The sequence below is a fragment of the Stenella coeruleoalba genome, assembly GCF_951394435.1.
Source record: "Stenella coeruleoalba genome assembly, chromosome: 3".
NCBI lineage: Eukaryota > Metazoa > Chordata > Mammalia > Artiodactyla > Delphinidae > Stenella > Stenella coeruleoalba.
Window position 1 is genome coordinate 100882115 of NC_137148.1, and position 25447 is coordinate 100907561.

The window sequence follows — 25447 nt, forward strand, 5'->3', positions numbered from 1 at the left end:
TTTGCTTTATATTTGGAACTGTACCTTGTATACAGTTTTGTTTAGTTGGTTTTCTTGGAATTCTTAAGCACTTTTTTTTTTTTTCTTGGCGGAGAAAGGTGAATGCTTTGATTCTGTCACTAAAACCTTTTTAATGATATTAGGTGTTAATCATACCCATTTTCTTCTTGAAAGCATTCTTCTTGGAACCCTTTGGCTTCTTACTCTAATTTGAATACTTTTTAGGCTGCATAGCTGGCATTTTAGTATACCCCCCACACCCCCATATTGTCTGTAGATTAGGTCCACAGTTTCTTGGCTTCTTTTTTGAATTCCATTTTTAAAAAATCTTCAAAGAGAATTTCCTGAATGTGTACCTAGTACATAAAATACTCTCCCTCTTGCATGTTTGAAACGAGCACTTTCCTGGCTTCCTGGTAGAAAATTTGCCTGGATATGGAATTCTAGGTTAAAGGTCATTCACCATCAACCTTTGAAGGCACATGAAGCCAAAATTTGGAACCAGGTTTCCGACGGATTTCTGTGGATTCTTTTGTTACTCTATGAACCAGGCTACTTCGACTACAAGCCTTTCAGTTGTAGAGGAGAGCCTCAGGGCAGCCTGTGAGGAGGCCAGCTCCAAATGGCCATGAAACCACTGTGTGCTTTCTGCTGGAGTTGTCCTCAGCTTCTTAGAGTAGCAGCCACTTTATAACGTTGTCTTTCTTTGTACTCATTTACTCCTTCCCTGGATCAGAGTCTTTGATGATAACAAAAACAATGGCTGGCCTTTTATATTACTGTATTTTGAGTGCTTAATTTTGATTAATCTTTCCATTGGCAGTGCTATGTCTTCAGTAATTTTTTTCCGAAAGGCTGTGTGGGTTATTTGTTTTCTGAGTTTGCCCACAACTGAGATTGACTTTCTGTTGCCTTCACATGTGAATAATAATTTGCGCGATTATAAAATAATATTCTCATAAAATTCTACAGACATTGCTCTACTTTTTGAGGAGCAGGGAGGCATTTAGTGAAGCATAGAAGAAGTTTGGTCATCCTGATCTCTGTTCCTACTTTATTCCATCAGTATATTGGCAGCACTTTTTTTTCATTATTGTAATTTTAAAAGATCCAGAGTATTAGGTACATTATTTTCCCTGGGAGATGGTAAACCCTTTTGATCTTTCCAGCTTAGGAAACAGGTTTCTTTTGTCTTTGATGTTCGTTCTTGCTCTAATTTTGTTTTTGTTTTTATTATTTTTGTTCTTTTATCAGTGATTTTAATCATTTTGGGTCGTTTTTGGTATCATGAATTTTCTTTGCAAAGAAGAATCATATTAAAAAATGTATATGTACACACAAATTTAATCAGGCCCAACTCTTACACAGCTATTCTCTAGTGGCAATTATCTAGAGAATTATTCTTCTTCTTTAAGCAGTGGTTTATTTGAAGCAATATGTTTTTCTCTTAAAAACATTAAAAAATTTCTGAAATTTAGATGTTTTCAAAGATATGGAAAAAAAAGTGGTTGTCAGCTTCTCCACAACCGAAAATAGTATAATTAAATTAATAATATCTCACGGTTTGGCATCTTAGAACAGAGGAAGTTTGATTTAAGGCTGAGTAGGAGCAAATTAAAATTTTACACTAGTTTTATTGAATTTTAAATTTATTTAGTCATCAAATATCATAAAATTTTATGATTAGAGGGTCTCATCATCTTTCCCTTATTTAAAAAAAAAAAAAAAACTTTGTGTGATGTGAATTAATACCTTTGAGAGCTTGGCCCTCAGTAGACACACAGTAGATCACTCTTTTAGAGATACAACTTTTTATAGTATCTAAATAACAGCCTTTTAAATTTTATCTTTCTTGCTTATTCCGACTCAAGAAGGAGAATATGTTGATTTCAAGCCCAGAGTTAATATTTGGTACATCTTGCACTAACTGAACAAATACTAAACAAACAAGCAAACAAAAAAAATATATATATGAAAGGTCACTAAAACTTTATTTTTATATAGAATCCCCATGTGTATTTGGAAGTTATTTATTAGACATTTTTATTTAGGAAAAACTTTTTTTTTTTTTTTTGCTTTTGTTGAAAGTAAATAACTTAGTAAGGTATGAGCTTCTGAAGACAGAGGTCATTCAACCTGTAATATGGGTTAAGTCCATCTTTCATTTAAGTTTATTTTTTTTTTAGATACATTCCTGAAAAAAGTAGGTGTAAACCAAATTATGAAATATTTTATCATTGATTTACAGTTTATTTTCAGAAATGTTACTGAAAAGGAAAAAAAAATTGGCTCTAACATGTAATCAAAACCACACTTACAAATTGAAATCTTCTCTTTAAAGTCGTATTTATTTTACTTTTCAGTTTGAATCCTAAGGATTTAATGTTCTTAGGACTGTGGCTAGAATTTAGTCACAGGAACAATATAATTTCTGTTTTTTTAAACAAATCTAAATGAAAACCTTAATATGTTTATTTAGTTACACGAAGCTTCCTTAGCTTTATACTGGGGAATTTCTGGAAAAATCTGAGGGCAAGGATGTCTACAAGAGCAGAGGCCTAGACAGGTACATCAGGTCTCTGTGATTTTATGTGAGATAGTTGGAATGGACACCTATGCCGCTATAAACACTGGTCAAAATATACCCAATTAGTTCTCACTTCCTAATCATATTGTCAAAGTGACGAATAGCCAGTGTTGATCAGGATGGGCCAGGCGTTCCATATCCTATTGGTGGCAGGGGGACTTAGTACATTTGAGGGGATAAATTTGGCAAAATTTTTGGTAATTTATCTTATATATATATGTGTGTAAGTACATGTACAGGAAAAAGGATGAGATATCTCTCTCTATATATAGATACATTAATCATTAATATATGTAAATAAAATGTAAGTATATATAGAGACATATAAACATGTTTTATATATATTGATATATAAGTAAACATATATAAACATATTAAAAAGTATACAGTGCAAAATACTACAGTAACTTAATATCCATCTTAGGGTCCGAATTAAACAAAGTATGGTAACAATCGTACGTGGTAGTACTATGTAGCCAGTAAAGAATGAGGTATGTCAAAATGTGCTGATTAATGAAGATGTCTGATATGTATTAAATAAAGTAAAAAATAAAAGTAGTAGAAAAAATAAAGCAGTAGAACTATATACTATAGCTCTGGTTGTGTAAGAAAATAAAATAACTTCTATTACATGTACACATACAGAGCTTATATGAGTATAGACAATTTCTGAAAGGATATTTAAGATACCTCTTAAGTTGGCAAGGACCTATACAAGTCTCTTATGGAAGAAACATACTTTTCAGTTTATATCCTTTGGACTTTTTGAAAATTCTTTTGCATAAGCACATATTATTATTATTTTTTAATAGATCTTTATTGGAGTATAATTGCTTCACAATACCATGTTAGTTTCTGTTGCACAACAAAGCGAATCAGCCATATGCATACACGTCCCCATATCCCCTCCCTCTTGAGCCTCCCTCCCATCCTCGCTATCCCACCCCTCTAGGTCATCTCTGAGCCGATCTCTCTGTGCTATGCTGCTACTTCCCACCAGGCAAGTTTTACGTTCGGTAGTGTATATATCTCAATGCTATTCCCACTTCACCCCAGCTTCACCCTCCCACCCCCTGTCCTCAAGTGCATTCTCTATGCCTGCTTCTTTATTCCTGCCCTGCAACTAGGTTCATCAGTACCGTTTCTTTTTTTTTTAGATTCCATATATATGCGTTAGCATACGGTATTTGTTTTTCTCTTTCTGACTTACTTCATCCTGTATGACAGACTCTAGGTTCATCCACCTCACTATAAATAACTCAATTTTGTTTTTTTATGGCTGAGTAATATTCCATTGTATATATGTGCCACATCTCCTTTATCCATTCATCTGTCGATGGACGTTTAGGTTGCTTCCATGTCCTGGCTATTGTAAATAGTGCTGCAATGAACATTGTGGTGCATGTCTCTTTTTGAATTATGGTTTTCTCCGGGTATATGCCCAGTAGTAGGATTTCTGGGTCATATGGTAGTTCTATTTTTAGTTTTTTAAGGAACCTCCATACTGTTCTCCATAGTGGCTGTATCAGTTTACATTCCCACCAACAGTGCAAGAGGGTTCCCTTTTCACCACACCCTTTCCACCATTTATTGTTTCTAGCGTTTTTGATGATGGCTATTCTGACTGGCATGAGGTGATACCTCATTGTAGTTTTGATTTGCATTTCGCTAATAATTAGTAATGTTGAGCATCTTTTCATGTGCCTCTTGGCCATATGTATGTCTTCCTTGGTGAAATGTCTATTTAGGTCTTATGCCCATTTTTTAATTGGATTGTTTTTTTGATATTGAGCTCCATGAGCTGTTTGTATATTTTGGAGGCTAATCCTTTGTCTCTTGTTTCATTTGCAAATATTTTCTCCCATTCTGAGGGTTGTCTTTTTGTCTTGTTTATGGTTTTCTTTGCGGTGCAAAAGCTTTTAAGTTTAATTAGCAAAAGCCATACAAGCTGAGATTTGGAACCACAGTGTAAGGAGACTGAGGGGGTGGTATGGGTACAGATCCTGACAAGAAAAGGTAATATAAAAAGTATTTTTCTACTCTATAGAATTGTATGCTTTTTATATAGATCAGTGTTTGCTTGAGAGGAGCATGGGCTCCAAATAGTTAGGGGTAAGGAACTCATGCCAAGACCGCCACCACCCCTGTGCCCAGGGTGCTCTGTTCCTGCAAAGCCCCTCCAGAGGACAGAACCTTGGGAGGAGACTGGATGGAAGGCATTGTCCTCACTCCAGAACGTTTCTCCCACTTGCACGTGTTTCGTTTCCCCCAGTGAACAGGACTATGTAAGGGATTCTGTTTATTGGGAATCAGTATTGTGCAGTGATTAAGAAGCAGATTCAGGAACCAAATTGCTGAGTTCAAAATGTATCAGTAGCTACCATGGGCAAGATACTTAATCCATGCCTCAGTTTCCTCACCTGTAAAATGGAGATAATAGTACCTATCCCATGTGGGGTTGTTGTGACAATTAAATGAGTGATTTTCATGGTAAAGGAGCTTGGAGCAGTGCCTTTATATAAGTGTTATAAAAGTCTTTGTTGTTATTGTTGTTGTTGTTATTACTGGTGTTACCATTTGGGAAAAATTACCTAAATACTTTAAAAATAATAATTAAAAATTTAACTGGGGCTTCCCTGGTGGCACGGTGGTTGAGAGTCCGCCTGCCGATGCAGGGGACACGGGTTCGTGCCCCAGTCGGGAGGATCCCACATGCCGCGGAGCGGCTGGGCCCGTGAGCCATGGCCGCTGAGCCTGCGCGTCCGGAGCCTGTGCTCCGCAACGGGAGAGGCCACAGCAGTGAGAGGCCCGCGTACAGCAAAAAAAAAAAAAAAAAAAAAAAATTTAACTGACATTAAATTGTACATTGATTTTGTACATGCTACTTTACATAGAACATATTTACATAACTGAAGTATATATGCATTGACTCACTCTTATAGGGTTGGTTATTTATAGAAATATTTGAAAAGTTTACTCTCAAACTTATTTTTCTTCCTTTTCTATGTATTGTCTCTGTTTTCTGGCCGCTTTCTCAGATTTTTCTTTTTCTGAATGGTTTTAAACAATCTGATTCTGATTTGCCTTGGATTTTTGCTTTTTATTTTATGTTTCTTGAGCTTGGGTCCGTTGGTCTTCTTGGATCTGTGGGTTTATAGTTTCTATCAAATCGAGAAAATTTTGGTCAAGATTTCTTCAAATATATTTGTCTTTCTCCCCAGCCCCTCTCCCCCATCTCACCTCTACTGTGAGGACTCCAATTACACATGCATTTTGATGTTTAAAGTCATCCCATAGTTCACAGATGCTCTGTTGATTTACCTTTTAGTTTTTTCCTCCTCTATTTTGTTTTGTACAGTTTCTCTTGCCAGGTCTTTAAGTTTACTTACCTTTTCTTCTGTGTGTCTCACCCACTATTAATCCCATCCAGTGTTTGTTTTTTTTTAATCACAGACATTTTTTATCTCCTCAATAGGACCCAGACCTGTTGTCTAAGTCTTTTTTATAGCTTCCATATCTCCAGTTAACATAGTCAACCTTTCTTCTAGATTCTTTTTTTTTAAATTTATTTATTTTTGGCTGTGTCGGGTCTTAGTTGCTGCACACGGGCTCTCTCTAGTTGCCGCGAGTGGGGGCTCCTCTTCGTTGTGGTGCGCAGGTTTCTCATTGCGGTAGCTTCTCTTGTTACAGAGCACAGGCTCTAGGCATATGGGCTTCAGTAGTTGCAGCATGTGGGCTCAGTAGTTGTGACTTGAGCACAGGCTCAGTAGTTGTAGCGAACGGGGCTTAGTTGTTCTGCAGCATGTGGGATCCTCCCAGACCAGGGATTGAACCCATGTCCCCTGCACTGGCAGGCGGACTGTCAACCACTGTGTCACCAGTGAGGCCCTCTTCTAGGTTCTTGAACATAAGAAATTTTCTTATAACAAGTTTAATGCTTTTGTCTACTAATTTCATCATCTGTGTCATTTCTGGATTAGTTTCTATTGATTGTTTTTTCTTTTCATTATGAGTTGAATTTTCTTGCTTCTTTTTGCTTAGATGCTAGACTTTGTACATTTTATCTTGTTGGGTGCTGAATATTTTTATATTCCTAAAAATATTCTTGAGCTTTGCTCTGGCATGTGGTTACGTTACTCAGAAATAATTTGCTCTCTTCAGGTCTTGCTTTTAAGCTTTGTTGCTCTGGACTAAAAGAGCTTTTAGTCTACGTTACTTTAGCTCCACTCCTGAGACAAGACCCTTCTGAATTCTCTAAGGAACACTTCATGAATTAAGAGGTTTTCTACCCTGGCTTTTGGGAACAGGCACTGTGCCCAGGTGTCTAAGCTCTGAGCGCTGTTCTCTCTAATCTCTTCTTGTCCTTGGGTAGTTTCCCCAGTCTTACGTGCTGCTGAGGATTCAGCTGAATGCTGGAGGGAGACCTCTGACAGGTCTCAGGAGTTCCGTTTGTGTGCAACTCACTCCTCTCCAAAACTCTCCCCCGGGAACTTGAATCGCTATGGCTTTCCCTCACTCTCCCCTCCCTGTCCTTGACTCAGGGGGCCTCATGGCTCTGCCTGGGGTAACCTTAGGGCTCACTCTGCTTGTCTCCCATCTCTCACTGTCATTCATTTCCTCATGTCCAATGTCTTAAGAGTCACTTTCCTTACATACTTGTCCAGTTTTTTAGTTGTTTCAAGTGGGAGGGTCACTGCTCCCTGTTACTCTATCTTGGCCAGAAGTGGATATCACCCTGCTCTAGGCTCTACCTTAAATTAAAAAAAAAAAATTAAAAAAAGAATAAAAACAAATAGCCCTTGTCCACCCACTCCCGGTCTGAAATTCCAGAGGCAGCCACATTCAACTCTCGTTACACGTTCTCTTGGTGTCCCTCTGGATTTTGTACCTCTCACTGCCCCTCTGTTCAGAGAGGCCTCCTCTTACCACAGTCTAAAACAGCGCCCTTGTCTAGCTCTGTCTCATCACTCTGCTGTATTCTTCACTGCACTTTTTGTGTTTCGACTTTACCATATTTGTTTATATGTTTATGATTGGCCTTCCTCACTAGAAAGGATGTGTGCTCCATGAAGACACGAAGACTGGGCTCTTCTCTGTTTTCTTCTCTGCTGAATCCTCAGAGCCTAGAACAACTCCTGGGCACATTGTAGTCCCTTAGTAAATATCTGTTAAATAATTAAATGAATGAATGCCAGATACTGTGCTGCGTGTTTTCCAAACATCATCCTTTGCTGCCCCCACCTTAGAGGTAGATAACAAGTACTAGGAGCTTGCCAGGAAAGCCAAGAAAGAAGAGAGTTTTCCTGGCAGCCGGGAAAACACGTATCAGAAACTATTAAAAAAAAAAGTCTGGTATGGAATTTAGGAACATAAGATTTATTAAACTGACTCCATTTCTTGCTTCATTCATATTGTCATGGAAATTCTGATTAAGCAACTTCCTTTCCAAGGTGTTTTCCCAGAATTTAAAAGAAAAAAGTCTTAACAGTATTAGGTATATTGTGCATTTTTAAAATGGCAACATAATAAAAATATTAGAATTAAAATTTATCACATACTTTTCCCTATGTGTGCACGTGTGCGTATTTATAATACTTCCCCCCACCCCCGCACCCAAAGTGAATTTAGCGATTGTGAAAAGTAACTGTGGACCTTGGTAATGGAGCCGTCTGGTCGATAGAAGGGATGACATTCCATGAGACAGCTGCTGTGTAATGTGTCTTATCCGTGGCTTTCAGGAGGGGGCACCTGAGGGGCAACCTAGTAGGTTGAACCTTACTGAGTCTTCAACTTTCTCCTCCTTCTGTGGATTCTTCAGCAGACGTGCCAATTAAAGTGATGGTTTTTGTGATGAAGCCTCAAGTAACTGGACTCAAAACGTAACTTCATTTTGTTTCACATAGCTCAGCAGTTGGAAACTACTTTCATTGCTCCCACATTGTCCTGATTTAAATCTGGGACCTGACACTAAAAAGAGGGCTCTGTATGCTATTAAACAAGCCCCCAAGTTGAAGCTGTGTTTCTTTTGTTGGTGTTTCTCAGGGTGCTTTCCTCATTGTATTCCTGGCTTTGAATGGTCTTTGCAGAAGAATAATTTTCTTTAGTGAACTAGTAAACAAAATTTTTTTCTAAAAAATAATGTATGTATATCTGAGAGTTTGAAGCATATGCATATGTTTTTAGAAGAAAATATTTTCACTAATTCACCAAAGTATTTTTTAGGGGGATTTCTTGGGGGAAAAAAACAGTTGATTAAATTGATAGAAATTTACCACTTTAATAAAAGCAGGTTTCTTAAACTGAGTCATGGAACAGAAGATTTTGTTTCTAATTGGAAGGAGTGCAAAAATATGAACACATTTTATGTTTGATGATATAGTTTCTGGCTTTCCAAAAAAGTCACATTTACATATAAGGCAGAAATATAGAGCCATAGAGATCTATTTTCATAATGAAGGTGTGTGACCTCATATCTCATATTCTAACTTTAAGTAGCTCTTTTTAGGGCTAAAGTAAGCCTGCTTTTAACACTCTTCAGTGTCACATGACCTCAACTTTAGTTTCGTTTTCTTCAGAAGGGCAATTGAAATGGGAACCCAGGCTTACTAAGTCATGGAACAATTCCGCTTCATCTTGGTGATGACAAACTCTCGCTCAGCAAAGCAGGAGTCAAAGACAAACTCTAGGAAATAACAGAGCACCTTCTCTTCAGCTCCTGTCAAGCAGCCTTCCCCCACCCACTTTAACATCGTGTTCTCATGAGCATTTCATAATATTCCTCATCCCTTGTTCCCCGTCTTGACCCACTGACCTAAGAATCAAGAAAGTGTCATGTTAGTGCCTACTAATTAGTGCACCCAGAGAGCCTTTTCATCTGGCCTTTCAACCTCCTGGAGGTGGGAGCACAAGCTGTCACTCGTATCACGCAGGGAAAATGAACCTTTACTACATTTTCCCTGTTTTGCAAACAGCAGAATTAGCCAGCTGAGGCGAGATGAATATGCAGGTTAGGAAGAAATTAACCTAAAAGGCACTACTGTTTGCATTATTGTCTTAGAGATGACACAGCACTGCCCGCATTGAAATACCCATAACGCAATGCTGTGGGCCTGCGATTTTTGCCAGACTGTCGCTTTGGCATCGCACTTGTATTTCAATGCCATCATATGCATTTGGTGAAGTAATTTTAGGAGAGAAGTGTTCTCTGATTAAAAAGTTAAGGAGCATTTTAAGGCATTTAAGTTGCCACTGTTTTTAGACACGTTTGTGGGGATACTGCCGTTTGTTAGTGAGCATTTGGCTCCAGGGCTCATTAATCAGTGCTGTTGGGCCAGGGTCTCCTGAGCCTTCTGGGTTTTGGGAGATCAGCTACTGTAATTAAAGGGATGAAATATATCATGGTCACAAACTTACCACATCAGACAATTGAGGGTTTGGAACTGGTGGAATTAATCTTTTTTATTTTTTTCTTAGGTGTTTAAGATAGAAGTGCTAATGAATGGAAGAAAACATTTTGTTGAAAAAAGGTACAGCGAATTTCATGCCCTGCACAAAAAGGTAACTTCGCCCCCCCCCACCCTTTTCTCTATAAGGCAGATGGTGTAGCACTAAGCCTGCTTTCTGTGGTTCCTAAGAGCTTTAATAGTTCTTGGAACAGGTTGACTTCTTTTATCACGAAGTAAATTTCCATTTAAAATAAATTGTTCCGTCCTTTCAAGGTGTGCTTTCTGAGTAGGTGGGTTTTCTGTTAAGATCTTTTGCATAAATAGATGTGTGACAGCAAGCTGTTTATATTATACTGTGCTGGGTATTGTAGGCTCAGAAAGAATAAGACCCAGACCCTATTTTATCCATAAAATACACTTAATGTGTTTTACACAAAGGAAAAAAAAAAAAGAACATTTTACAGGAAGAAATTTGTTAAAATCAACTTATACTTACATATACATGGAAAAAAATATACATGTCACATGTATTCAAGGACTGTTTGGGGATCATGTAAAGGGGGATCATAGCTTCTTTTGAATTATAAAGGCCTCTCTACAAGCCTGGTGTTTCAGTTCTCAGATCTCTTTCATTAAAAGCCTTTGATAAAAGAAACAAGAAGGCAAAAGGAATAGCTGAGTTTTGGGAGACATAGTCAGTAAAGAATAGAAGAGGGAATAATTTTTATTTTCTAGCAAAATTTAATGTTTTGAAGGTTATAAATTAGTATTGAGGTGATGAAATTACCTTAATAACTAGAAATACCTCATGAAATTGCCTAGAAAATCACCACATATGAGTTAATGCAGTTTTACCATTTTTTCTTTTGTATACATATATATTCATATCTGTGTGTGTATATATATATATATATATACTTCCTATATATGAATATATATTTATACACACACATATATAAAATGTATGGCACGGTTCAGTTTCTTCACTTTTGTTACTTTGTTAGGTAAGAAGTTAGTGGAAAGATACTGAGTAAGTATGTTCAGAAAGAATCTATTCTTTTAACTTCCTTAAGGACCGCTTAAATTTTCTGGAAAATGTCAGTGCATAAATGATGTGATAGTGTGCTTATTACTCTGTATTAAAAGCTCTGTAGCTAAAATTAAAATTTCTTACTTTTTGGTAGTCAGGAGAATAGAGTATTGAGTAAAAACTTTCACAGGTTATATTGAGAAGTGAGTGAGCCTCTATCCCTCTGTTTTCTTTTGAAGAGGAGCTGTCAGTTATCTGTACACTTTTCCATTAGGATGGCAAGGGATAATTTACCTTGAATTTTTCAGTTAACATTGTGTTACATCCAGGTTTACTTCCAAAAGAAGCAACACAGGTGAAATACAGATTTAGGCTGGGTGTTGCCAGCTGACTTTACAAAAGCCCTACCCCTCAACCCGGAGCCTCAAAGAGAAACAAACATGGGGTTTGGGTCTCACGTCCTTCTCAAGAATTTCTGGCTTTGTTCACTTGTTTATCGAGGAAACAGATTCTAGAGAGATTTCTGCTGGGTACCTCATGAAATAAGTCTGTACAATGGGATTAAAACCAGAACTCCTCCCCTCCCCAGCCTCTGATGCCAGAGTCTGGACCAGGCAGCCTGTCACATGCAAGCCTCCTTCCTAACCTGCCAGGTCTCCATTACCCCGACACAGCCCAGCTGTCCCCACCAGATACTTGGGGACCAACTCCACACGAGGCACAGCTGGGTGACTGCCAATTAGGCCCGCCCTGAGCAAGAGGCTGCCCATGCTTCTTACGAGTGGAGGGTGACTCACTCTGCTCTCTTTTCCAGTACGATTTATTTTCTTCTGCAGAAGAGGACCCTTTCCCCAGTGATTACAGGCAGTTCTTAGATTCTCACAGTCAAAAAAGATTTCTAGATTTTCTAGGACTCTTCTCTCAACTTCTGCAATTCTGTTAATAATTTTAGCTATTCTTAAAATTATATCATCAAGTCTATTAGAATTAAGAGAGTAGAAATTCTCAGACCTCTCAATTTTGCATGTTTTTGGCAGCCTCATTAAAACATCCTTACAGGGACTTAGAGAAAAAAATAACATTGTGGGGCAGAGTTTTAGTTGGCAGACACTAAATCTTGTGTGTTATAGAGCAGAAAGGGGCTGCTAGAAGTCCCCTTTATTTGTCCCATTTGATAATTGTATTAGATTTGATGAAAAGGTAACTTATTATAAAAGACAATTAAGTACAAATAATGGCAGGGTGTAAAAATAAACATAAATCTGTAATCTTGACTGTAAAGTTGTGTGTTAAGGAGGATTGAAATGGGCAAAAAAATTAATCAGAATATACAAGCTTTAGTGATTACTGCTGCCACCTTGTACAACTTTATCCTTTTATTACAATTTTGGTACCCTAGTTTCCATTTTTGAATTTTGTGATGTGCTTTGAATGTTCTGTTTTTACATGAAATACCTTCCCTTTAAATTCAAGTTAAATCTATTCCTGTTTAATTTTTTTGAATATTCAGTTATTTCTGCAGTGGATGCCATTTGCTCTGTTGTCAGTGTCCTGTTTTCCCTTACACTTTACATTACACTTGTTAAAGTTTTTAGTCACTGTCCCCAAGTTAATTCTAAAATCATATAGGAACTATTAATAAGTGCTTTGTACCTTTAGAATAGTAGTTGCATGGCTCATCTCCATATACCACAAACACACAAAAATGCCTCCTGGCTTGTCAGGCTCATTTTGAGGCAGAAACTAAAACCATTACCCATTTGACAGTTCATCTGGTTGTTTGAAGTTCTTAATGATTACTACTTCTCCCAGACTTTTATAATTTTTGATATTAAAGTATGAAAACAATATTCTCATCCTCTACACTTTTCTTAGGATTCCTTTCTAATTTTTGGAAAAATTCAAGAGTTTTTTTTTCCCCTATATGCTTTATTTTCATCCCCTCAAGTAAGTTTAGTTTTTTAGATTATAAAGCTAAATCTTGCAGAAAGTTTGGGGACAGGAGAAATAACTCCTTGTTACCAACATATATTTCTGCTATGCTAATACAATTGCTGTTTTCCTTCTTTTCTTGCTTTTTTTTTTTTTTGCGTTACGTGGGCCTCTCACTGTTGTGGCCGCTCCCGTTGCGGAGCACAGGCTCCGGACGCGCAGGCTCAGCGGCCATGGCTCACGGGCCCAGCCGCTCCGCGGCATGTGGGATCCTCCTGGACCGGGACACAAACCCGCGTCCCCTGCATCGGCAGGCGGACTCTCAACCACTGCGCCGCCAGGGAAGCCCACTTGCATCTTTTAATGGAACAAATGCCGCTGTGCTAGTGGGGTTCCTTCATGGTGATAATTATGGTATAGAAGTTAAGTGTGGAAGCTCTGGCAGCAGAATGTTCCTGAGCCTGCCTTTACCTCTTAAGTCCGTGGAGCAAGTTGAGTGATCTTTCTGTGCCTCCGGTTCCCCCGTTTTAATATGGGAACAGTGAATGTGCTAACTTCACAAGACTGTTTTCCAGACTAAACGAAATGGTGTGCATTGCATGGTCAACTTCTAATGATTGATAGCCTTCATTACATATAACTTTTTTTTCCATTTTCAAGACTGTTTCCTTTAAGCTAGATTACAAAAGAAGCATTCTCTGTTAAAGAGTATAGATATTTTTACAGCTCCAGTTATATATTACCAAATTACTTTTTTCCAAAATGGTTGTAGCAGATTTGTAATGCAACCAGCAAGCACGAAAGTATCTCACCAGCTTTGCATACTACCCCCCCCAATGATATGTATTTAGCAGGCGATATATGTGGCCTTTTTGCTGTTTTCATTGGTATTTCTTAAGCTTATGATTGTAGCCCCTCTATTTGGAATTCTCTTTATGTGCTGTCCCATTTTTCTGCTAGGGTCTCTGTTTTGATCATTAGTTTGCATGGCCTATTAATAAAATACTAGCCGCTTGATGAAGCTGTTTTTCACCATGGACTTTTTAAATTTTGGCTATGATATTTATTTTAATTTGCAAAAGTTTTACCTTTTTATGGTCTCTAATATGTCAGTTTCACCCTTTCAGACTATGTGTAAGATTAGTTTTTCTTTCAGAGCTCTGGAAGTATTCGATTTCACTTTCTTTTAGTTTTTCTAGATTGGTACTTTTTGAAGTGTGAACTTTGGGTGACCTGAAGCCGAACAGTATTTATTAAATTGCAGATTCCTGGGCACCACCAGGCATGCTGAATCAGAATCTTTGTGATAGAGCCCAGTAATCTGCCTGTTAAATCAGCATCCCAGGTGATCTTAATGCCTGTTGAAGTTTGAGAATTCCTATTTGTGTTGTTATATTTTTAAAGGCATCTCTTAGACACAACCCTCCCTACCTCCCCCTGCATCACACACTGAAGCCACAAGGTGTGAGACCTTGGAAGTCTTTCCTACCTTTCTCTTATCTTTCACTTCCAGGGTGTCAGCAAGTCCTGTTGATTCATTCTTCCAAACTTCTGTAATAAGCACCATTTAATTTTTCATTTTGTACTCCTACCATCTCAATCTAGAGTCTTGCTACTTTATGTAAGTATTTCTTTAACTGTTTCTCATCCTTGTCTTCTTATTCATCCTCCGCTGCAGGCAATTTTCCTAGAGCACTATTTTCATCTTCATTTTATTGGTCAAAAACCTTGAAATGTGTCTGTATTATCTACCAAATCATGGACATTGACTTTTGAGACCAATAGTCTTAAACTGTGCATTAGTTTTCTATTACTGTTGTAACAAATCATCACAGACTTAGTGGCTTAAGACAACACACATTTGTAATCTTACTCTAAACGTGTCGGCAGGACTATGTTCCTTCTGGGGGGCTTTAGGAGAGAATCAGTTTCCTTGCCTTTTCCAGCTTCTAGAGGCTGCCACCTTTCTTGGCTCATCACCTTCTTTTGTCTTCAGAGCCAGCAACCACATCACTCCAACTTCTATTTCCATCGTCACATCTCCTGTCATCACATCTCTTCTCTCTGACTTGGTCACCTCTGCCTCCGCCTTGAGATTACATTGGGCCTACCTGGATAATCCAGGATAATCTTCCCATTTCAAGATACTTGATTTAATCACACCTGTAAGGCAGTGCGTTCACAGGTTCCAAGGCTGACGATGTTGACATCTTTGGGAGGACCATGATTTTGTCTACCACAAACCCCTTTACTGGCCAGCCTTAGTTTCTCACTGCTTCTCCCAAGAAAAAGTTAGTGGCAGCCAAGCCAGTCTTCCCTGTCACCCCAGTATATGAAAATCACTGCCTCTCTGTCTTTGCCATGCTGAATGTCCTTCCCTCTGTGTTCTCATCTATTCAAACAAAACTAAAACGTTTCAGGTTCTTCTTTCAAGTGATTTTCTTTTATTCCTTCATCTCTTTGTTCTTGGAACTCCTTTTCCATTTAGGAGGTTTCTACTTAAATTTAAAACGTCTGAGATAATTAAAACTCAGTTATCCCTAAGCTTTGTCTAACTAGAAGATATATTTTAAAAAACTGGGGACGATGTCCTTAACTAGACTTATCCTGGTGATCATTTTGTATTGTATAGAAATATCAAGTCACTGCCAGGAACTAACATAGTGTTGTAGGTCAATTACACTTCAAAAACAAACAAACTCATAGAAAAAGAGATCAAATTTGTGGTTACCAGAGTCGGGGGGGGGTAGAGGGAGGTGGAATTGAATAAAGGCAGTTAAAAGACACAAACTTACAGTTATAAGATAAATAAGTACTAGGGATATAATGTACAACATGATAAATATAATCAACACTGCCGTACATTATATATGAAAGTTAAGAGAGTAAATCCTAAGAGTTCTCATCACAAGGAAAAAGATTTTTTTCTTTTTCTTTAATTTTGTATCTATAGACGAGACAATGGATATTCATTAAACTTACTGCGGCAATCGTTTCATGATGTATGTAAGTAAAATCGTTACGCTGCACACCTTAAACTTACGCAGTGCTGTATGTCACTTATATCTCAATAAAACTAGAAGGAAATAAATAAATAAAGTAGGGACCATGTCTTATTTTTTGTACCTTCCTCACTGTCTGTTAGTGTTGGGCACTTATTAGGCGTTAAATAAGTATTTGGCAAATGGGCTATTTGGAGAATATTATGCATTTTTATGAATTGCTGGAGGAATGCTTTGGTCAGCAAGAACAGTTTCTACTGTGGGAGTTTAGTTCACTGTGAGTCTAACCCCAGGTTACACTTGCCCCTGTTTCGTAACTCTGCCAGTACAGGGTGGGAAAACACCACCACCATACTGAAACCAGAACAGACCCCCACCCTGTTCTTCTCTGGTCACTCTCAGCAGGGTATTTTCAAAAAAAAATAAAGTTATAGGCTGCTCTCCTCACGGCTCAGGCCCAGGCTGTGACAGGGTAAGAGCTTTCTCTGTGACCCCCTGCCCTGCACCACAGGCTGCGCCCTGCTACAGCCAGGTAACTTGCACCGTCATTGGGGGTCCTGGAAAGCAGCTTCCGTCCCGAGGCCCCAGTCCCCGGTGTGGAGAGGAAAGCCTTCCCTGCATGGCAGACTGCTGAGCCCAGTCTGCATTGCCTTCCCAGCTGTCAGTTCCAGCCCAGCCTTGTATTCACAAAAGTTTCAGGGAAATATGGTGCTGGTTCATTCCTAAATGAATGAGTTCTTGTGACTGCCTACTTTTGGCCTGAGTAGACTATTGCATTCTCATATTTAATTTAACGAAGTCCACATTTCAGAAAAACCAAAAAACTGCTGTATGGGGCTAAACCAGGGGTACAGCACCTCGTGAAGTGTCTCTAAAGGGAACCCTGAGGAGGTAGGGTGACAACATGGAATAAAAGATTGAATGCTCCCCCAAGTGTCCCCCACGTCTTTCCTTAACCTTTTTTCCCTTTTTCATCTTTTTATTCACGTGCTTGGGGAAAGTATTTCTGTTCCTTTCGGTGGACAATGGTTGCTATCACCAACGTATATGCAGCAGGTCTTTACGGAGTAAGTTCTGTGTCAGCTCCTCTAACAGTATGAGAAGGGAGGGGAGTGGTCATGCCAGGCAGAGGGGATTGTGTTTGTGGTATCGTGGAATCTGGTCACTATCTGTGGGGATCAGAAAGGCCGTTTGGCTGGACGCAGCCCGGACGCAGTTAATCATCGGATGGACTGGCAGAGGGGTATTTATCTTGTAAGCAGCTGAGCCCTCCTGGACACATACTGTCTTGGGTCTGTCTCTCCTCATCCAGAGCCCTTCATTACTCACCTACAAACGCTGTCACCGAGCCCAGCAGCTATGATGATCGGCTTCCTCAGTACTCCTGACATAAATAAAAAGGAAAAATCTTTTCAGTACTATATCTTCAAGAATTTTTATAAGAAGGAGAGAAGGACAGATAATGGAGTTGATTTTCTATTCTGAAATGTAAGAAATGTTGTGGTTCAGTAGTGTTAAAGAAGTTTCTTTTTGTTTAAAGTGAAACTTAATAAGTCTTTTACCTCCAAGTAATTAGCATTTTCTGGCTTTGTTCTTGTTTGAGAAATACCTCAAATAGTGTGGAGATGAGATATGTATTTATTCCCTTACAGATAATCATAAATTACTCCTCTCTCTCTCTCTCTCCCCTCCCCCAATACTGAATCAGTCTCATCAATAAATTAATATATTATAGTATTTCCCATTGAACGAAATAGAACTCATCTTTGACCCCATGCTTCCCTCCCATGTTCACCCCCTTGCTCTCCTCTCTCAGTATAATTCCTGGGAAGAGGAGCCTCTGCCTTCCCGCTTCCCGCTCTTCTTTACCCAGTGTCTTTGACTTTGCAGGATCGCTCTGCACAGTCTGATCATGCCCCTTCTAGAAACACTTCCCTGACTCAACTTACCATTTCACCGCCTCCTCACTGTTTGCCCTGCCTCTCTTCCCTGCCCCTCAGAGTTGGATGTCTCAGGCCGTGGACTTTGTATTAGTTTTCTCCTGCAGGGTAACAGATTGCCACAACTATAGCAGCTTTAACCACACAAATGTGTTACTTCAGTGTCCCCGTGGGTCAGGAGTCAGGGCACAGGTTAGCTGGCTTCTCTGCTCAGAGTCTCATCGGGCTGAAGTCAGGTGTTGCCAAGACTGTGATCTCATCTGAGGCTCGGGGTCCTCTTCACGTTGTCATGTCCTCATTTGGGTAGAATTCAGTTGCTTGCAGTCATAGGACTGAGGTCCACTGTTTTCTTGGTGACGGTTAGCCAGAGGTGGTTCTCCCCTCCTCGAGGCCACCCTCAGGTCCTAGCCATGTGGCTTTGTCATAACACACAGCTCACTTCTTCAAAGCCAGCAGTCCGCTGGGACTGGGTTTCATAAAGTGGGACCTGATCAAGGGATTGCCTGTCTCATTGTGTAATGTAACCCAGTCAAAGGAGTGACTATCTCACCACATTCACAGGTCCTATCCAGACCCAAGGGAAGGAATTTTATAGGCATGTGCACCACGAGGCAGCATCTTGAGAGCTTCTCAGGATTATGCCCCTCACAGACCTTTTCCTCCATCTGTACCGAACTCCCAATGTCGTGGCCTCTAGTTCCGTGGCTCTCAATACCACTTAGATATTCTCACTCCCAGTTTACAGGCTCATATACAACTGCCTGCAAATTATCTCCACTTGGTTGCCTGTTGGGCATCTCTGACTTGAAATCACCAAAACGGAACAATTGATTCCTCTGTGTCAGGATTATCTTTGGTTGGATATAATAGAAACTTGACTAGGTCCCTTAAACAAGTGAGAAATTAATAATTCTCACATTGCGGCTTCCCTGGTGGCGCAGTGGTTGAGAATCCGCCTGCTGATGCAGGGGACACGGGTTCGTGCCCCGGTCCGGGAAGATCCCACATGCCGTGGAGTGGCTGGGCACGTGAGCCATGGCCTCTGAGCCTGTGCGTCCGGAGCCTGTGTTCCACAACAGGAGAGGCCACAACAAGTGAGAGGCCCGCGTACCGCAAAAAATAAAAAATAAAACTAATTCTCACATTTACAAGAAAACTAAAAGCAGGCAGTCCAAGTTGATGTATCGATTCTGTAATATCTATGTTCCAGGCTCCTTTTATCTTTCCACTTCACCATCTTTACTTTAACATGTGACTTTCACCCTCTGGTTACAACATAGCTGCTGTCCCTCCAGGCATTGTTTCCACATTTCTGGCAGAAAGAAGAGCCAGTTTCTCTTTTTCAGGAAAACAGGAGCCCAACCCAGTGGACTTAAACTGCATTTCATTAACAACTCTGTCATATTATAAAGGAACCTGGGAAATCAAGATTTTTTTGCTTAGCATTTTGGCCCTCTGAATGACACTGGTGTTTTTTTGCTTGTTTTGTTTTATTTTACAAGAAGAAGAAGGGAGTGAATATTGGATAGGCAGCTTGCAGTATCAGCCGTATCCCCACTGTGGTATTCGATTTTGCTGCAGGTGACGCTAGAACTAAAATAATGGTGACCTTAACAGTGAGATACACGTTTATTTCTCTCTCACATAAATATCTAAGGCCGGTGTGGCAGTTTCATGGGCCTCAGGGACCCAGGCTTTCCTCTTGTGGTTTCCCTCTTCTCAACACAAGGCTTCCATCTCATGGTGGAAGGTGACTGCTCCAGGTCTAGCCGTTACATGGGCAAGTCAGCCGGCAGGAAGGAGGAAAGGAAAGAAGGAACAGTCCTTCCCTTTAAGAACACTTCCTGAAAGTTGCACAGACATGTCTGTTTACTTGCCTTTGTCCAGAATTCAGTCATACAGCCACACATAGCTTCCAGGGAGATTGGGAGATGTGTTCTTTATTCTGGGCAATCATGTACTTAGCTCAAAATTAGGAGTTCTGTTCTACAGAAGAGAGGGACGGTGGATTTGGGGAGATAAATAATGTTCTCTGCCACCTAGTCTAAACCTGGCATTCTACCACCTTTCATAAACAGGGCGCTGCCAGCTGAGGTCAAAGACCTGAAACAGTCAAAGTCTTGGGGTCATTCTATCACCTCCACTTTTCACCTACTCTGCAGCCTTCTGCTTCTCCCCGCCTCCACTGCCACGACCATAGTCCACGTCACCGTCGTCTTTTGCCTGGACTCCTACAGGAGCTGCTGACTGGTCTCCCTGCTTTGATTCCACCCCCTTACAGTCCATCTTGTTCATAGAATCTAGCACGAGCTCTTTGAAGTAAAAATTTTATCAGATCATTCCCTTGCTTAAGACATTCAGTTTGCTTCCCATGTAAAATGATAAGCAAATTCCCTCTGCGGCCTGCAAGGCCCTACAGTGTCTGATGCTGCACCTCTCTGAACCGTCTCCTCCTTGCTGAGTTTGGAACACCAGGCTCGGCCCTCCCTTTCCATTGCTGCCTCTGCTGCAGTGGCCCTTCTCCAGCTCCTAACCGTGGCTCCCTCCCAGCATGATTCAGGTGGTTCCTGAGACATTCTCACCTCACACAGTCATTTCCCCAGCTGCCCCCCAGCTCACACCCCCGTCTGTTACTCTCTGCCCTCACCCTGTTTTATTAACATGTTTATTGTTTTTTTTGTCCATTTCCCGGTATGCCAGCCCCATGAAGGCAGGAGTGTCCCTAACACATAGGAGGAGCTTGGTGTCCTCTGTTCCATGACCTTCCTCAGGGGCGCTTTGTTTACCCTAGAACTTATTTTTTCTGACAGACAAAAGAATAATGTACTTTAACGAATCCTAAATTTATCCATCTTCTCCATACTCTCTGCTACATGGAATCCACCTTCTTCCTGGAGGTTTTTGTTTTAACCTAGACTGATAGTTCTCTAGGCCTGCTGTGTTCAGCTGCCCTTGGGTTTCCCTTCCCCATGCTGATGGGGAAGAGCTATGAGTCCTGATCCTATTTTTCCTCTTTGTTGGTTTAATTTCTCAGTTTTCCGGAATTACATGCTCAAATTTGGGTAAAAGAAGGCACGGGAGGTAAACTTTCTCTCACACTTAATTGATGAGATTCTGGTTATAAAAATCCATGTCAAATTGGATCTTTGGAGCATTGATCTTCTAGCATCCATTGTTGCTGGTGACAAGTCAGTTGCCAATACAGTTCTGCTTCCTTTGTTTGCCAACTAATGTTTTTCCCTCTGTCTTCTCTCTGTCCTCAATATTCTGAAATCTCAACTGATAAATGTCAGTAAATGTGGATCCTTTTTTATACATTATGCTGGTACTCAATAGGTCCTTAATCTGAAGACATATATTAGGTCCTATAAAAATTGCTTTTCTTTGAAAATGTCTTCTATTCTTTATGAAAGGCTTATTACTTTCATATTAAATCTCCTAGATTAATCCGATATGTGTTTTATCTCTTCACCTACCCTTTCTCTCATTTTGTTTATTCTACACTTTGAGAGACTTCCATCATTTTATATTCTACCTCTTTTAACTTATTTCTCTGTCATGTTTTTTTAATTTCTGTCATCTCTTTCTTCTTCTCTGATGGTTTCTTTTTCATAGCAACCTGTTCTTGGGTTTTTTAAAAACCTGTTCTTGTTTTATAGAAGCAATATCTTCTCAAATCTCCCTGCGGATATTAAAGATCTCTTCTGTTATTTGATTTCTCTGTTTCCTTTGGGATTAGTTGTTCCATTTGTTTTTCTTGTCCTTTCTCTTTCATAGTGCTGGCTTTCCTATGAAAGTGATCTTTGACTGCCCATCCAGTTATTCTGGGTATTTGTCACTGGTCCCTCTGCTTTGGGTACATAAGTCTAGTACCTCTGTAGGGTGTGTCAACTTAAGGGCTTCATTATAGGGAATGAGGGTAGAGAGGCAGATATTAGGCTGGGGACCCCATGAAAACCAGAATGACTAGAATGGCAAATACCCTTCTTCAACCCAAACACTTCCTTCAGTTTCTTTAGGAACACTGACCCTTTTTTGCTGGGGGAGGGTGTGCATGCTTAGGGATGACACTGGGCTGCTAGTCATCTCTGTGGTCTTTGGCACAGGCTGGGGCATAGACTGATCCCTCTTCCCTTTCCCTCCTCCTCTTATGCCAGTCCTGAGCACAGAGCCTCTCAGGCTGCTGAGAAGATTGATGTCCAGACCCTCTGTAGTCCCTTCCTGAGGAGGTCTGGGCTGGGGCTTCCTCCGCTCCAGTGTTTTCTTTAGATCATGCTTCTGCTTTCCGTCTTTTTAGAAAGCTGTTAATCTCTTGCTTGGCGATTGCCCCTTCCTCCCTGCCCTGTTCTCTGTGTTGTTCTGAGGCCTATTCCCTTTGGCCTTTTTCTTTTTCTAATATCTACCAGGACTGAATTCAGGTATATGAAACAGGAAGTCCAAATACCAGTAACCTTAAAAAAAGAGGAAGGGGGCTATTTTTTTCCCCTTAAAAAGCAAGTCTGGAGGCGGGCAGTCTGGGGTGTTGTGGCAGCTCCAGGCAGTGTGCAGGCACCAAGTCCTTTTTTCTGCTTGCTCATCTGGACACCTGTCTTCCATCCTAAGAGTTTCCTCATGGTGGCAAATGGTCACAGCCGCTCCAGCCATCATAGTCGCATTCTAGGCAGGAAGGGGTGAAAGGGGAGTAGTATAGAAGGTGCCAGCTAGCTGAGTCTGTTCCACTTTAAAAGAGATTTTATGGAACGCTTTTCTCAGTGATTTCTGATTACCTTTGACCTCCGCTCTCTGCAAGGGGGTGTGGGAAATTTAGCTTTTTAAGCTGAATTTAGCTGAATGCAGTATTGTTTCCAATAATTTAGGCGTTTGGTGAGGAAGACAAGGAGGATAGATTTGGGCTTGCAGCTAATACTTTCACAGTGTTCTGTTCGTGGCGCTTCAGGTATGGAGGGAGAAGGCAAGCATGGGCTTAGCCTAATGTCTTGAGACAAGTGCTCATCTTTGAAATGCACAAAGACCCCTTTTGCATAGTGTACAACAAATTTCAGCTTACGTGGTTAATGAAGATATGCTTATGTATGAGAACTTTTTTTATTACAGTTTTAGGTGCTGGGGTTTAGCTGTGTGCATTTTCTTAGAGGTCATTATGCCATTTCTTTGCATGTGTAGCAAAGGAGCAGTCTCAGTTGAGTTTTCCAACTTTTTACTCAAAGCATTAAAAGTCTTTCCATCTTAGAGGCAGTGTGTTAGCTTCGTCTGTGTTGCCACTGTAACAAGTTAGCATAAACTTAGTGGCTTAAAACAACAGAAGTTTATTATCTTATACCTCTCAAGGTCAGAAATCCAAATTGAGTTTCACTGGGCTAAAGTTAAGGTATCAATGGGCTAGAGGAGACAATCCATTCCTTTCCCTTTTCTGGCTTCCATAGGTCAGCGGGGCTAATGACCCTTCCTCCATCACCTAAGCCAGTCATGTAGCATCTTCCAGTCTCTCGCTGACCCTGGTCCTCGTGCCTCCCTCCCGATAAATCAGGATCCTTACCATTACATTGAGCCCACCTGGATATCTATGGTAATCTCTCCTTGTAAGACACTTAATTTAATCAGATATATAAAGTACTTGGCCCTGTAAGGTAATATTCACAGATTTAGGATGCGGATGTGATAGGATGCACCTGTGACAGGCAGCGCTAACTCAACGTCCGATAGAATTTTCCTTTATCTATATAGTCCCTTAAGACTGCTGCCCAGGAAGGCTTAGCTGAGAACCGTCACTCAGTTTTCATGAACAAAATTTAGACCTAATGCTTAGGAATTTTGGAAGGATCAGTCTTTTCTTTTTAGAACTTTTTTTTAATAGAACTTTTAAGAAACTCTCTATACGATGTGGTCTAGTTCATATGGCATTTCCAGGGATGATGGTTATAAACAATTGCATTCTGTTTTCCTTTTTTATGTGAAAAATATGTAGAAAGACTTTTCATCAGAAAAGTACTTCTTCGGGCTTCCCTGGTGGCGCAGTGGTTGAGGATCCACCTGCCAGTGCAGGGGACGTGGGTTTGAGCCCTGGTCCGGGAAGATCCCACATGCCCAACTAAGCCCATGTGACAAAACTACTGAGCCTGTGCTCTACAGCCTGCGTGCCACAACTACTGAAGCCTGCACACCTAGAGCCTGTGCTCTGCAACAAGGGAAGCCACTGCAATGGGAAGCCCAGGCACCACAACAGAGAGTAGCCCCCACTCGCTGCAACAAGAGAAAGCCCAAGCCCAGCAACAAAAGACCCAAAGTAGCCAAAAATAAATAAATAAATAAATTTATAAAAAAATAGAAAAGTACTTCTTCCAACTAAAATTTTGTTGTATTAATTGTTTTTGGAAATTATAAACTTCTATACTTCCTTTATAGTTCATTTACTGAACTCTTAATTCTTCAGGAAAAATAATTCCCATCTGAAATGCCAGATGATGTATAACAATAACAACTACCAAAACACAGAACTCTTGTCCTGAAACCTGAACATTTAGGGCAGCTAAAGAAAGAATTTTTGATGAAATTTCAGTGTATATATATTTTCCTCTATATTTTTATTGGAGATAGCAGTGGTTCACTTCCTTTTATTGGCTTTTCCCTCAAATAATGTCGTTATAATTAAAACACATTTTCTATGTTTTTTTCTGTCTTTATAGCTTAAGAAATGTATTAAAACTCCAGAAATCCCTTCCAAACATGTTCGGAACTGGGTCCCAAAAGTCTTGGAACAACGACGACAAGGTTTGGAAACGTATTTACAGGTAAGATGTGTTTAGATCCTCAATTAATGTAGCTTAAAGAGTCATATATCTCAATATTTTTTTTCTCAGAACTTATGGGTAAGATACAGAATATATCAAGCAACCAAACATTCTGAGTGATAAGAAAGTTTAAAATTATAAATATGTTGTTGGTTGGTTCTTTTAGCTTTAGTTAAGTTCTATTTAAAATTGCTTATATGGATTCGGAAAGTGAAAAATTAGTATAAAAGTAAAAACCGATGCAGAGGGGTCTGTTCGTGTTTTTGTTCAGCCCTACAAATTATTCTGTTTTTTGTTTTCCCCTCCAAGATCTGCAGCTTCTTCATAGCATTCCCAGCCTTTAGGTGTTGGGTGTTGGGGAGATAATGAGAGAAACTGCATTTTCAGTGGGCCTGGCTAGTACACCTGTGGAATCAAATTGAGAATGAGTATATAAAAATTACTTCTGTTGAAGCGCCAGCTTCTTTGAAAATTAAAATGTATGTTTTTTAAAAGAATGCAGAGGATGCTCTTTTCTGTAGCTAAGAGGAGCAAACAGAACTACCTAAAAGTAAGATAAGACAAAGCAGTCTGTCTGCCAAGTGACAGAAAAAGCAAAAGGAAAGCGTGAGGTGGTGTCAGCTTCTCTGAGTTTTAAACAAAAAGGGCTAGTGGCCTCAGGTGAATATTCAGTGTAGTCATCATTAATCCAAAGAGTACTGCGTGAGGCAAGTGCTGAGAGAA

General features: G+C 39.9%; 1 protein-coding gene across 1 annotated transcript in view; it reads left to right on the forward strand.

The window, feature by feature from the left end:
- Positions 1 to 25447, forward strand: part of SNX24 (sorting nexin 24) — a 163271-nt gene that overhangs the window by 76051 nt on the left and 61773 nt on the right. The window contains exons 2-3 of the mRNA XM_079916027.1: positions 10061 to 10144; positions 24620 to 24724. Of these exons, the coding sequence (XP_079772153.1) occupies positions 10061 to 10144; positions 24620 to 24724 (189 nt within the window). The remainder of the gene's footprint in view (positions 1 to 10060; positions 10145 to 24619; positions 24725 to 25447) is intronic.